At 42.3% G+C, this 16,163-nt stretch overlaps 1 protein-coding gene across 4 annotated transcripts in view; it reads right to left on the minus strand.

Annotated features, from left to right (window-relative positions):
• Nucleotides 1–16,163, minus strand: part of LOC133542262 (protein jagged-2-like) — a 181,938-nt gene that overhangs the window by 44,690 nt on the left and 121,085 nt on the right. For 2 of the 4 annotated variants that reach the window (XM_061886211.1, XM_061886213.1), the window contains 5 exons: nucleotides 16,011–16,057; nucleotides 4,291–4,464; nucleotides 4,073–4,229; nucleotides 3,839–4,003; nucleotides 1,477–1,590 (listed from right to left, as the gene is read on the minus strand). In XM_061886211.1, the coding sequence (XP_061742195.1) occupies nucleotides 1,477–1,590; nucleotides 3,839–4,003; nucleotides 4,073–4,229; nucleotides 4,291–4,464; nucleotides 16,011–16,057 (657 nt within the window). The remainder of the gene's footprint in view (nucleotides 1–1,476; nucleotides 1,591–3,838; nucleotides 4,004–4,072; nucleotides 4,230–4,290; nucleotides 4,465–16,010; nucleotides 16,058–16,163) is intronic. The other 2 variants (XM_061886214.1, XM_061886212.1) reach the window with 1 other exon arrangement.

The following is a 16,163-nucleotide window of genomic DNA, read 5'->3' on the forward strand; positions in this document are numbered from 1 at the left end:
GTTCTACTATCCATAGCAAAAGCCATTTATCAACAACATCCAGAAACTCCGCCGGCTTGTCTGGGCCCGAGATCATCCAAGATGGACTGATGCAAAGTGGAAAAGTGTTCTCTGGTCTGACGAGTCCGCATTTCAAATTGTTTTTGGAAATATTCGGCAGTGGGAAGCGAACCATCCAGACTGTTATCGACGCAAATTTCAAAAGCCAGCATCTGGAATGGTATGGGGGTGCATTAGTGCCCAAGGGTAACTTACACATCTGTGAAGGCACCATTAATGCTGAAAGGTACACACATGTTTTGGAACAACATATACTGCCAGCTAAGCACCGTCTTTTTCATGGACGCCCCTGCTTATTTCAGCAAGACAATGCCAAGCCACATTCAGCACGTGTTACAACAGCGTGGCTTCGTAAAAAAAGAGCGCGGGTACTTTCCTGGCTCGCCTGCAGTCCAGACCTGTCTCCCATCGAAAATGTGCGGCACATTATGAAGCGTAAAATACGACAGCGGAGACCCCGGACTGTTGAACGACTGAAGCTCTACATAAAACAAGAATGGGAAATAATTCCACTTTCAAAGCTTCAACAATTAGTTTCCTCAGTTCCCAAACGTTTATTGAGTGTTGTTAAAAGAAAAGGTGATGTAACACAGTGGTGAACATGCCCTTTCCCAACTACTTTGGCACGTGTTGCAGCCATGAAATTCTAAGTTAATTATTATTTGCGAAAAAATAATAAGTTTATAAGTTTGAACATCAAATATCTTGTCTTTGTAGTGCATTCAATTGAATATGGGTTGAATTTCCCAACTCAAATGGAAACAGGTTTTGTAAAAGCAAAGGACAGACTTAAAAAATAACATTTTAAACAGAAGTAAAATACACATTGAAAAAGCAAATACAAATTATACTTGGAACAATTTGTTAGATAAAAAGCAGTTTAAAAAGTTAAAAACAGTTAAAAAATTTAAAAACCGTTTAATGTATGCAATATTTTCACGGATTGGCTTTCCACGTTGTTGGCTGATAAAAACAGCAACAAAATTAGCGATGTTCCTTAACCATAAGGCCGGGTCCCAGTGTTGGCACGCGAGCACCCTCTATAGAAGCTAGCCATGTTTAAAACGCTCCTTCCAGAGGGACGCTTCACTTTTATCGTTAGTTTTTAAGCCAAAATACGTCCAATCTCCATCTAATGTTTCCACAGTAAGTCTGCTTGTAAGTACACCGTGCGTGTGCGTTGCCCGACATGCGCCGCCTGCTGGTTTCACCAGCAATGTCACGACGTGCCATCATGTCCGTAAAAAAACAAAAATACAGAAATTTTTCTGTAGCAGTATAGTACCGTTTTTAATTACTTAGTACTACGGTAGTTTATTAGTACCGGTCTACCGCACAACCCTACTACACACACACACACACACACACACACACACACACACACACACACACACACACACACACACACACACTAACCAACATGGCAGAGGTTTCCTTCCCAGCCGGCCGGGCAGAAGCACCGGAACGAGTTGACCCCGTCGATGCAAGTTCCTCCATTTTGACATGGAGACGACTCACAGTCATTGATATCTGGAAGAGACGACAACAGAAAAAGTAACCAAAAGTATTTTGCTGTGTGTAAAATGGAATACTTGAGTATGTATACACAGTGTACTGGTGTGTGCATGTAGGTAGTGTCGTCCCTAATTAATTACTCTTTTGCATTTTTTTCAATCTATGAGAATGTATTCAATTATGGTATTGAACCCCCTTGTGGCTTCCCCTCCCCTCCTGTTGCAAGTCTTGTGGTTTCCCTGTAAAATATTTACGTATGAATATCGGCTATCAAGTTTTTTTCTCGGCTCCCCAGTCCGCGCGCCTTGCCCGCAAAGGAGCCCAGTCTGAGATCTACTTTTTTTTTTACTCATCCTTCCCCAGCGTCTACTTTTTCCCCCCACCCTTTACAGGGCCTCGTTAAGTGGCGACCCATCCCCGATCCTATTCGGTCTTCCTGCACAATGTTTGTCTATTCTTGAACGGGTTTGTGGTGATAATAACATTTTGTTGTACTTGTGCATACCTTATCCTACCCTAACATGCCGTACCCTACTCTACCATATCCTATCAAATCATATCATATTTCATACTATACATTACCTTGCCACATAACATAAAATACCCTACCGTATCATACACATACCATACCGTCCCATACCATATCATGCTACATACCATACCATATCATAACACATACCATACTATACCATGCCACATACCATTCCAAACCCTCCCCTACATACCATGTAATACCTTGCCCCATACCATACTATACCCAACCGTACGTACTCTACCATACCATACCTTCCCCTACCATATCATACCATGCCACATACCATAACCTAACATATAATACAATAACACATACCATACCATATGCTACCATACTATACCATACCACACACCATACATACCCTACCTTACCACACCATACCTTGCTACATACATACCATAACCTACCATATCATACCATACCCTACCCTCTCATACCATGCCACATACCATACCAAACCATAACACATACCATACTATACCATTCCACATACCATTCCATACCCTCCCTTACCATACCATATCATACCTTGCCACATATCATACCCTACCATATAACACCATAACACATACCGTAGCATACCCTACCAAACCACATACCCTACCATACCATACCTTGCCACATACCATACCCTACCATACCATACCTTGCCATATACCATACCATACCGTACCATACCATGCCACATACCAGAACCCAACATATAATACAATAACACATACCATACCATATGCTACCATAGTATACCATACCACATACCATACATACCCTATCTTACCATACCATACCATAACCTACCATATCATACCATGCCACATACCATACCCTACCCTCCCATACCATGCCACATACCATACCAAACCATAACACATACCATACTATACCATTCCACATACCATTCCATACCCTCCCCTACCATACCATATCATACCTTGCCACATACCATACCCTACCATATAACACCATAACACATACCGTACCATACCCTACCAAACCACATACCATACCCTACCATACCATACCTTGCCATATACCATACCATACCGTACCATACCATATCATGCCATGCCACATACCATAACCTAACATATAATACAATAACACATACCATACCATATGCTACCATACTATACCATACCACATACCATACATACCCTACCTTACCATACCATACCTTGCTACATACCATACCATAACCTACCATATCATACCATGCCAGATACCATACCATACCCTAACCTCCCATACCATAACACATACCATACTATACCATTCCACATACCATTCCATACCCTCCCCTACCATATCATGCCACATACTATACCCTACCATATAACACCATAACACATACCGTACCATACCCTACCATACCACATACCCTACCATACCTTGCCACATACCATACCCTACCATATAACACCATAACACATACCGTACCATACCCTACCATACCACATACCCTACCATACCTTGCCACATACCATACCCTACCATACCATACCATACCTTGCCACACCGTACCATACCCTACCATACCATATCATACCATACTATACCATACCATACCACACAATATCCTACCATACCTTTCCATACCATACCATGCCACATATGATACCATACCCCACCATACCATACAAATTAAAACCCACTCACACACAAGCTGTCAGGTGTGTGCCAAAGCGATGTCAGAGGAAAGAAAAGAGTGTGAGAATAAGAAGGACTGACTCTGGTGGCAGTAGGTTCCAGTGAATCCAGGCTGGCAGGAGCAGCTGAAGTTCCCGGCAGGAAGGCTGATGCAGCGTCCGCGAGGTCCGCAAACGTTGGACGAAATGTGCCACACCCCGTTTTGGCTGTCGTTGGTGGCCACGGCAACGGTGCAGCTGTCGATTACTAAGAGTTGTGGTCAGAAAATAAGAGTCACCTGACAAACCGGAAGCAGAATGTTCAGCGCTCAGCCACCTTGACAGTGGTTGGTCTTGCAGTGGTCCTTCAGTTCTGAGCAGGTCTTCCCCTCGTAGTCCTCAGGACACCTGCAGTAGAAGTCCCCCCCCGTCGTGGTGTGACACTGGACCTGGTTGTGACACGGGTTGGGGCTGCACGGGTCCTTTTGCAGCTGCTTAGGTGGGACAAACACCGTCATCAATCCTGCGTTAGGAAAGACGTGTTCCGCTTCTCACCTCACAGATTCTCCCGGAGAACCCCGGCAGACATTCACACATGAACCCGTCCAGCAGGTTGTGGCACCGGCCGCCATTCCTGCACGGGGCGCTGGAACAGAGGTTCCTCTGGAGCTCGCAGTGCCGACCCACAAAACCGGGCCGGCAGACACACTGGTAGCCCCTGACCGCCTCCTGGCACGGACGCAAGAGGTTAGTCCGTCTATCGCACTTCATCCCAACACCTCATAGCAGTGTTACAGGCACACCAAATCAGTTTTTTTCTGCCCTTACAGTGAAACAGATTGTCTGTGCCAGTCTAAACGCCCCAAAATGCTTTAAATCAACAGATTCAGGCCACATCGGGATGTAGTCCGAATCCGGTTGGAATCGGATCTTTTCAAATGGGACTTCAGTCTGAACGCAATGCGACCCGAATGCGACTTATTCATCAGCTTTGGGCGAGTTACGTCACAAAGTCTATTTACGACGGAATAATTTTGGGTCCATCAATTGTCAATAGTGAGCAAATAATAGACTATATGTAATATGGGAATATAAATTTAGATTCTGCTGTTTCTTTTCTTTTTCTTCTATGTCCCACTCTCCCTTGTGGAGGGGGTCCGGTCCGATCCGGTGGCCATGTACTGCTTGCCTGTGTATCGGCTGGGGACATCTCTGCGCTGCTGATCCGCCTCCGCTTGGGATGGTTTCCTGCTGGCTCCGCTGTGAACGGGACTCTCGCTGCTGTGTCGGATCCGCTTTGGACTGGTCTCTCGCGACTGTGTTGGATCCATTATGGATTGAACTTTCACAGTATCATGTTAGACCCGCTCGACATCCATTGCTTTCCTCCTCTCCAAGGTTCTCATAGTCATCATTGTCACCGACGTCCCACTGGGTGTGAGTTTTCCTTGCCCTTATGTGGGCCTACCGAGGATGTCGTGGTGGTTTGTGTAGCCCTTTGAGACACTAGTGATTTAGGGCTATATAAGTAAACATTGATTGATTGATTCCAAAGAAATAGCGATTGTTGAAGGACTGGAATTGACACAGCCAAGTGCTGTCGAGGCCATATTGGCCACGTTTACACCCCCCCCGAAATGGTAAATGGGTTACACTTGTATAGCGCTTTTCTACCGTCAAGGTACTCAAAGCGCTTTGACACTATTTCTACATTCACCCATTCATTCACTGATGGCGGGAGCTGCCATGCAAGGCCCTTACCACGACCCAGCCAGGAGCCAGGGGGGGTTGCCCACATCTGAGGTCCTCTCCAAGGTTTCTCATAGTCAGTATTGTCACTGGCGTCCCACTGGATGTGAATTCTCCCTGCCCACCGGGTGTGAGTTTTCCTTGCCCTTTTGTGGGTTCTTCCGAGGATGTTGTAGTCGTAATGATTTGTGCAGTCCTTTGAGACATTTGTGATTTGGGGCTATATAAATAAACATTGAGTGTCTTGCTCAAGGACACAACGGACATGACGAGGTTGGGAGAAGGTGGGGATCGAACCAGGAACCTTCAGATTGCTGGCATGGCCACTCTTCCAACCGCAATTTTTTTTTGCCCTCAAGTGACACAGATCAGTTGTCTTTTTTTCCACCTACAAAGTGCTTCAAATCTGATCTTTTGGCATCAGATTCAAGCCACATCAGGATTGGAATCGGATCTTTTCAAATGTGACTTCAGTCTAAACGCAATGCGACCTGAATGTGACTTTTTGTTGCCGTTGTCGCCAGCGGAAAAAGATACTTCATCACAACATCCGGTTTCGGGGGAGCAGAATATTTTTTTCGGGGGACCAATTATCGGTCCATTACTAGTCAATAGTGCGCAAATAGTAGACTATTATGTAATACAGGAATATATATTTTGGTTACAAATAGATATTGTTGAAGGACCGGGATTAACGCTGTGGTGTATTTGCTTACATGTGTAAGTTGTTTACGTAAAGTAAGTGAGTTGAAAAATAAAGCTATTTTAAATCCACGCTGTTAGTAGTAGCGACTTCCTCCCGGTCAACTTCCTTTTGTTTTGACTTCATCCAAGTGCGCATGCAAGTGACGTCGAGGCCACATTGGGCCCCGTTTACACTCCACACCAAATCAGATTTGTTTTGCCCTTAAGTGACACGGATCGGATATTATTAACAGCACTAAAAAGATAAAAAATGTCCTAAAAATATTACACTAAATACATCCATAAGTGAATTATATTTATATAGCGCTTTTCTCTAGTGACTCAAAGCGCTTTTACATAGTGAAACCCAATATCTGAGTTACATTTAAACCAGTGTGGGTGGCACTGGGAGCAGGTGGGTAAAGTGTCTTGCCCAAGGACACAACGGCAGTGACTCGGATGGCGGAAGCGGGGATCGAACCTGGAACCTGTAACCCTCAAGTATGCTGGCATTACTCTACCAACCCAGCTACATCGTCCTAATATAATATTATATTACTTTCATTTATTTTCACGGGGAAAACAATCATTTTTAAAAGGTGAGGCGACTTTTGTTTTATTTTGTAGTAGTAGCGACTTCCTGCCGGCCAACTTCCTTTTGTTTTGACTTTATCCAAGTGCGCATGCAAGTGACGTCGAGGCCACATTGGGCCCCGTTTACACTCCACACCAAATCTGTTTTTTTGCCCTTAAGTGACACGGATCGGATATTATTAACAGCACTAAAAACATAAAAAATGTCCTAAAAATATTACACTATATACATCCATAAGTGAAATATATTTATATAGCGCTTTTCTCTAGTGACTCAAAGCGCTTTTACATAGTGAAACCCAATATCTGAGTTACATTTAAACCAGTGTGGGTGGCACTGGGAGCAGGTGGGTAAAGTGTCTTGCCCAAGGACACAACGGCAGTGACTCGGATGGCGGAAGCGGGGATCGAACCTGGAACCTGTAACCCTCAAGTATGCTGGCATTACTCTACCAACCCAGCTACATCGTCCTAATATAATATTATATTACTTTCATTTATTTTCACGGGGAAAACAATCATTTTTAAAAGGTGAGGCGACTTTTATTTTATTTTGTAGTAGTAGCGACTTCCTGCCGGTCAACTTCCTTTTGTTTTGACTTTATCCAAGTGCGCATGCAAGTGACGTCGAGGCCACATTGGGCCCCGTTTACACTCCACACCAAATCAGTTTTGTTTTTGCCCTCCAGTGACACGGATCGGATATTATTAACAGCACTAAAAACATAAAAAATGTCCTAAAAATATTACACTATATACATCCATAAGTGAAATATATTTATATAGCGCTTTTCTCTAGTGACTCAAAGCGCTTTTACATAGTGAAACCCAATATCTGAGTTACATTTAAACCAGTGTGGGTGGCACTGGGAGCAGGTGGGTAAAGTGTCTTGCCCAAGGACACAACGGCAGTGACTAGGATGGCGGAAGCGGGGATCGAACCTGGAACCTGTAACCCTCAAGTATGCTGGCATTACTCTGCCAACCGAGCTATACCGTCCCAATATAATATTATATTACTTTCATTTATTTTCACGGGAAAAACAATCATTTTTTGAAAGAGAGGCAACTTTTATTTTATTTTGTAGTAGTAGCGAGTCCCTGCCGGCCAACTTCCTTTTGTTTTGACTTCATCCAAGTGCGCATGCAAGTGACGTCGAGGCCACATTGGGCTCCGTTTACACTCCACACCAAATCAGATTTGTTTTTGCCCTTAAGTGACACGGATCGGATATTATTAACAGCACTAAAAACATAAAAATGTTCCCAAAAATATTACACTACATACATCCATTCATGCATAAGTGAATTATATTTACATAGCGCTTTTCTCTAGTGACTCAAAGCGCTTTTACATAGTGAAACCCAATATCTGAGTTACATTTAAACCAGTGTGGATGGCACTGGGAGCAGGTGGGTAAAGTGTCTTGCCCAAGGACACAACGGCATTGACTAAGGTGGCGGAAGCGGGGATCGCACCTGGAACCCTCAAGTATGCTGGCATTACTCTACCAACCCAGCTATACCGTCCCAATATAATATTATATTACTTTCATTTATTTTCACGGGGAAAACAATCATTTTTAAAAGGTGAGGCGACTTATATTTTATTTTGTAGTAGTAGCGACTTCCTGCCGGTCAACTTCCTTTTGTTTTGACTTCATCCAAGTGCGCATGCAAGTGACGTCGAGGCCACATTGGGCCCCGTTTACACTCCACACCAAATCAGATTTGTTTTGCCCTTAAGTGACACGGATCGGATATTATTAACAGCATTAAAAACATAAATATGTTCCTAAAAATATTACACTAAATACATAAGTGAATTATATTTATATAGCGCTTTTCTCTAGTGACTCAAAGCGCTTTTACATAGTGAAACCCAATATCTGAGTTACATTTAAACCAGTGTGGGTGGCACTGGGAGCAGGTGGGTAAAGTGTCTTGCCCATGGACACAACGGCAGTGACTAAGGTGGCGGAAGCGGGGATCGAACCTGGAACCCTCAAGTATGCTGGCATTACTCTACCAACCCAGCTACATCGTCCTAATATAATATTATATTACATTCATTTATTTTCACGGGGAAAACAATCATTTTTAAAATGTGAGGCGACTTTTATTTTATTTTGTAGTAGTAGCGACTTCCTGCCGGTCAACTTCCTTTTGTTTTGACTTCATCCAAGTGCGCATGCAAGTGACGTCGAGGCCACATTGGGCCCCGTTTACACTCCACACCAAATCTGTTTTGTTTTGCCCTTAAGTGACACGGATCGGATATTATTAACAGCACTAAAAACATAAATATGTTCCTAAAAATATTACACTAAATACATAAATGAATTATATTTATATAGCACTTTTCTCTAGTGACTCAAAGCGCTTTTACATAGTGAAACCCAATATCTAAGTTACATTTAAACCAGTGTGGGTGGCACTGGGAGCGGGTGGGTAAAGTGTCTTGCCCAAGGACACAACGGCAGTGACTAGGATGGCGGAAGCGGGGATCGAACCTGGAACCTGGAACCCTCAAGTATAATGGCATTACTCTACCAACCGAGCTATACCGTCCCAATATAATATTATATTACTTTAATTTATTTTCACGGGGAAAATTATCATTTTCAAAAGGTGAGGCGACTTTTATTTTATTTTGTAGTAGTAGCGACTTCCTGCCGGTCAACTTCCTATGTTTTTTCACTTTATCCAAGTGCGCATGCAAGTGACGTCGAGGCCACATTGGGCCCCGTTTAACCTCCACACCAAATCAGATTTGTTTTGCCCTTAAGTAACACCGATCGGATTTTATTAACAGCACTAAAAACATAAACATGTTCCCAAAAATATTACACTACATACATCCATTCATGCATAAGTGAATTATATTTATATAGCGCTTTTCTCTAGTGACTCAAAGCGCTTTTACATAGTGAAACCCAATATCTGAGTTACATTTAAACCAGTGTGGGTGGCACTCGGAGCAGGTGGGTAAAGTGTCTTGCCCAAGGACACAACGGCAGTGACTCGGATGACTGAAGCGGGGATCGAACCTGGAACCTGTAACCCTCAAGTATGCTGGCATTACTCTACCAACCGAGTTATACCGTCCCAATATAATATTATATTACTTTCATTTATTTTCACGGGGAAAACACACATTTTTTGAAAGAGAGGCCACTTTTATTTTATTTTGTAGTAGTAGCGACTTCCTGCCGGCCAACTTCTTTTTGTTTTGACTTTATCCAAGTGCGCATGCAAGTGACGTCGAGGCCACATTGGGCCCCGTTTACACTCCACACCAAATCAGTTTTTTTGCCCTTAAGTGACACGGATCGGATATTATTAACAGCACTAAAAACATTAAAAATGTCCTAAAAATATTACACTAAATACATAAATGAATTATATTTATATAACGCTTTTCTCTAGTGACTCAAAGCGCTTTTACATAGTGAAACCCAATATCTGAGTTACATTAAAACCAGTGTGGATGGCACTGGGAGCAGGTGGGTAAAGTGTCTTGCCCAAGGACACAACGGCAGTGACTAAGGTGGCGGAAGCGGGGATCGAACCTGGAACCTGGAACCCTCAAGTATGCTGGCATTACTCTACCAACCCAGCTACATCGTCCTAATATAATATTATAATACTTTCATTTATTTTCACGGGGAAAACTATCATTTTTAAAAGGTGAGGCGACTTTTGTTTTATTTTGTAGTAGTAGCAACTTCCTCCCGGCCAACTTCCTTTTGTTTTGACTTCATCCAAGTGCGCATGCAAGTGACGTCGAGGCCACATTGGGCCCCGTTTACACTCCACACCAAACCAGATTTGTTTTGCCCTTAAGTGCCACGGATCGGATATTATTAACAGCACTAAAAACATAAAAATTTTCCCAAAAATAATACACTAAAAAAATCCATTCACACATAAGTGAATTATATTTATATAGCGCTTTTCTCTAGTGACTCAAAGCGCTTTTACATAGTGATACTAAATATCTGAGTTACATTTAAACCAGTGTGGGTGGCACTCGGAGCAGGTGGGTAAAGTGTCTTGCCCAAGGACACAACGGCAGTGACTAGGATGGCGGAAGCGGGGATCGAACCTGGAACCTGTAACCCTCAAGTATGCTGGCATTACTCTACCAACCGAGTTATACCGTCCCAATATAATATTATATTACTTTCATTTATTTTCACGGGGAAAACACACATTTTTTGAAAGAGAGGCCACTTTTATTTTATTTTGTAGTAGTAGCGACTTCCTGCCGGCCAACTTCTTTTTGTTTTGACTTTATCCAAGTGCGCATGCAAGTGACGTCGAGGCCACATTGGGCCCCGTTTACACTCCACACCAAATCAGTTTTTTTGCCCTTAAGTGACACGGATCGGATATTATTAACAGCACTAAAAACATTAAAAATGTCCTAAAAATATTACACTAAATACATAAATGAATTATATTTATATAACGCTTTTCTCTAGTGACTCAAAGCGCTTTTACATAGTGAAACCCAATATCTGAGTTACATTAAAACCAGTGTGGATGGCACTGGGAGCAGGTGGGTAAAGTGTCTTGCCCAAGGACACAACGGCAGTGACTAAGGTGGCGGAAGCGGGGATCGAACCTGGAACCTGGAACCCTCAAGTATGCTGGCATTACTCTACCAACCCAGCTACATCATCCTAATATAATATCATAATACTTTCATTTATTTTCACGGGGAAAACAATCATTTTTAAAAGGTGAGGCGACTTTTATTTTATTTTGTAGTAGTAGCGACTTCCTGCCGGCCAACTTCCTTTTGTTTTGACTTTATCCAAGTGCGCATGCAAGTGACGTCGAGGCCACATTGGGCCCCGTTTACCCTCCACACCAAATCAGATTTGTTTTGCCCTTAAGTGACACGGATCGGATTTTATTAACAGCACTAAAAAGATAAAAATGTTCCCAAAAATAATACACTACAAAAATCCATTCACACATAAGTGAATTATATTTATATAGCGCTTTTCTCTAGTGACTCAAAGCGCTTTTACATAGTGAAACCCAATATCTGAGTTACATTTAAACCAGTGTGGGTGGCACTGGGAGCAGGTGGGTAGAGTGTTTTGCCCAAGGACACAACGGCAGTGACTCGGATGGCGGAAGCGGGGATCGAACCTGGAACCTGGAACCCTCAAGTATGCTGAAATTACTCTACCAACCCAGCTACATCATCCTAATATAATATTATAATACTTTCATTTATTTTCACGGGGAAAACAATCATTTTTAAAAGGTGAGGCGACTTTTATTTTATTTTGTAGTAGTAGCGACTTCCTCCCGGCCAACTTCCTTTTGTTTTCACTTCATCCAAGTGCGCATGCAAGTGACGTCGAGGCCACATTGGGCCCCGTTTATCCTCCACACCAAATCTGTTTTTTTGCCCTTAAGTGACACGGATCGGATATTATTAACAGCACTAAAAACCTAAAAAATGTCCTAAAAATATTACACTATATACATCCATAAGTGAAATATATTTATATAGCGCTTTTCTCTAGTGACTCAAAGCGCTTTTACATAGTGAAACCCAAGATCTGAGTTACATTTTAACCAGTGTGGGTGGCACTGGGAGCAGGTGGGTAAAGTGTCTTGCCCAAGGACACAACGGCAGTGACTAGGATGGCGGAAGCGGGGATCGAACCTGGAACCTGTAACCCTCAAGTATGCTGGCATTACTCTACCAACCGAGCTACATCGTCCTAATATAATATTATAATACTTTCATTTATTTTCACGGGAAAAACAATCATTTTTTGAAAGAGAGGCAACTTTTATTTTATTTTGTAGTAGTAGCGACTTCCTGCCGGCCAACTTCCTTTTGTTTTGACTTCATCCAAGTGCGCATGCAAGTGACGTCGAGGCCACATTGGGCCCCGTTTACACTCCACACCAAATCTGTTTTTTTGCCCTTAAGTGACACGGATCGGATATTATTAACAGCATTAAAAACATAAAAAATGTCCTAAAAATATTACACTATATACATCCATAAGTGAAATATATTTATATAGCGCTTTTCTCTAGTGACTCAAAGCGCTTTTACATAGTGAAACCCAATATCTGAGTTACATTTTAACCAGTGTGGGTGGCACTGGGAGCAGGTGGGTAAAGTGTCTTGCCCAAGGACACAACGGCAGTGACTAGGATGGCGGAAGCGGGGATCGAACCTGGAACCTGGAACCCTCAAGTATGCTGGCATTACTCTACCAACCGAGCTATACCGTCCCAATATAATATTATATTACTTTCATTTATTTTCACGGGAAAAACACTAATTTTTTGAAAGAGAGGCAACTTTTGTTTTATTTTGTAGTAGTAGCGACTTCTTCCCGGCCAACTTCCTTTTGTTTTGACTTCATCCAAGTGCGCATGCAAGTGACGTCGAGGCCAAATTGGGGCCCGTTTACACTCCACACCAAATCTGTTTTGTTTTGCCCTTAAGTGACACGGATCGGATATTATTAACAGCACTAAAAACATAAAAAATGTCCTAAAAATATTACACTACATACATCCTTTCATGCATAAGTGAATTATATTTATATAGCGCTTTTCTCTAGTGACTCAAAGCGCTTTTACATAGTGAAACCCAATATATGAGTTACATTCAAACCAGTGTGGGTGGCACTGGGAGCAGGTGGGTAAAGTGTCTTGCCCAAGGACACAACGGCAGTGACTAGGTTGGCGGAAGCGGGGATCGAACCTGGAACCTGGAACCCTCAAGTATGCTGGCATTACTCTACCAACCCAGCTACATCGTCCTAATATAATATTATAATACTTTCATTTATTTTCACGGGAAAAACACTAATTTTTTGAAAGAGAGGCAACTTTTATTTTATTTTGTAGTAGTAGCGACTTCCTGCCGGCCAACTTCCTTTTGTTTCGACTTCATCCAAGTGCGCATGCAAGTGACGTCGAGGCCACATTGGGCCCCGTTTACACTCCACACCAAATCTGTTTTTTTGCCCTTAAGTGACACGGATCGGATTTTATTAACAGCACTAAAAACATAAAAAATGTCCTAAAAATATTACACTATATACATCCATAAGTAAAATATATTTATATAGCGCTTTTCTCTAGTGACTCAAAGCGCTTTTACATAGTGAAACCCAATATCTGAGTTACATTAAACCAGTGTGCGTGGCACTGGGAGCAGGTGGGTAAAGTGTCTTGCCCAAGGACACAACGGCAGTGACTAGGATGGCGGAAGCGGGGATCGAACCTGGAACCTGGAACCCTCAAGTATGCTGGCATTACTCTACCAAACCAGCTATACCGTCCCAATATAATATTATATTACGTTCATTTATTTTCACGGGAAAAATACAAATTTTTTGAAAGAGAGGCCACTTTTATTTTATTTTGTAGTAGTAGCGACTTCCTGCCGGTCAACTTCCTTTTGTTTTCACTTCATCCAAGTGCGCATGCAAGTGACGTCGAGGCCACATTGGGCCCCGTTTACACTCCACACCAAATCTGTTTTTTTGCCCTTAAGTGACACGGATCGGATATTATTAACAGCACTAAAAACATAAAAATGTTCCTAAAAATATTACACTAAATACATCCATAAGTGAAATATATTTATATAGCGCTTTTCTCTAGTGACTCAAAGCGCTTTTACATAGTGAAACCCAATATCTGAGTTACATTTAAACCAGTGTGGGTGGCACTGGGAGCAGGTGGGTAAAGTGTCTTGCCCAAGGACACAACGGCAGTGACTAGGATGGCGGAAGCGGGGATCGAACCTGGAACCCTCAAGTATGCTGGCATTACTCTGCCAACCGAGCTACATCGTCCTAATATAATATTATATTACTTTCATTTATTTTCACGGGGAAAACAATCATTTTTAAAAGGTGAGGCGACTTTTATTTTATTTTGTAGTAGTAGCGACTTCCTGCCGGTCAACTTCCTTTTGTTTTGACTTTATCCAAGTGCGCATGCAAGTGACGTCGAGGCCACATTGGGCCCCGTTTACACTCCACACCAAATCAGATTTGTTTTGCCCTTAAGTGACACGGATCGGATATTATTAACAGCACTAAAAACATAAAAATGTTCCCAAAAATATTACACTACATACATCCATTCATGCATAAGTGAATTATATTTATATAGCGCTTTTCTCTAGTGACTCAAAGCGCTTTTACATAGTGAAACCCAATATCTGAGTGACATTAAATCAGTGTGGGTGGCACTGGGAGCAGGTGGGTAAAGTGTCTTGCCCAAGGACACAACGGCAGTGACTCGGATGACGGAAGCGGGGATCGAACCTGGAACCTAGAACCCTCAAGTATGCTGGCATTACTCTACCAACTGAGCTACATCGTCCTAATATAATATTATAATACTTTCATTTATTTTCACGGGGAAAACAATCATTTTTAAAAGGTGAGGCGACTTTTGTTTTATTTTGTAGTAGTAGCGACTTCCTGCCGGTCAACTTCCTATGTTTTTTCACTTTATCTAAGTGCGCATGCAAGTGACGTCGAGGCCACATTGGGCCCCGTTTAACCTCCACACCAAATCAGATTTGTTTTGCCCTTAAGTAACACCGATCGGATTTTATTAACAGCACTAAAAACATCAAAAATGTCCTAAAAATATTACACTACATACATCCATTCATGCATAAGTGAATTATATTTATATAGCGCTTTTCTCTAGTGACTCAAAGCGCTTTTACATAGTGAAACCCAATATCTGAGTTACATTTAAACCAGTGTGGGTGGCACTGGGAGCAGGTGGGTAAAGTGTCTTGCCCAAGGACACAACGGCAGTGACTCGGATGACTGAAGCGGGGATCGAACCTGGAACCTGGAACCCTCAAGTATGCTGGCATTACTCTACCAACCCAGCTACATCATCCTAATATAATATCATAATACTTTCATTTATTTTCACGGGGAAAACAATCATTTTTAAAAGGTGAGGCGACTTATATTTTATTTTGTAGTAGTAGCGACTTCCTGCCGGTCAACTTCCTTTTGTTTTGACTTCATCCAAGTGCGCATGCAAGTGACGTCGAGGCCACATTGGGGCCCGTGTGTGTTTACTCCAGTGTAACTTTTAACTTGCAGTTTAAACAGTCAGATGGCCCCAAAAAAAAAAACTGAAAAAAATAAAATAATAAAAAGACTTTAAAGTTTGCTTCCAACTAATAAAAAGGAATGGCGGTGAAAACTCACCTTGCAGCTTCCTCCATTCCGACACTGTCCATCGCAGCTGTTCACGTCTGGAGGAAAAACACCACACACATGTCAAGTGTTTTTTTTTTTTTTGTTGTAGTCCCATTCAGATGCTTGGTGAGCGAGAAAGTGCGGCGTTTTTTTTTAGTTTGA

Source organism: Nerophis ophidion, linkage group LG24, assembly GCF_033978795.1.
Source record: "Nerophis ophidion isolate RoL-2023_Sa linkage group LG24, RoL_Noph_v1.0, whole genome shotgun sequence".
Lineage (NCBI taxonomy): Eukaryota > Metazoa > Chordata > Actinopteri > Syngnathiformes > Syngnathidae > Nerophis > Nerophis ophidion.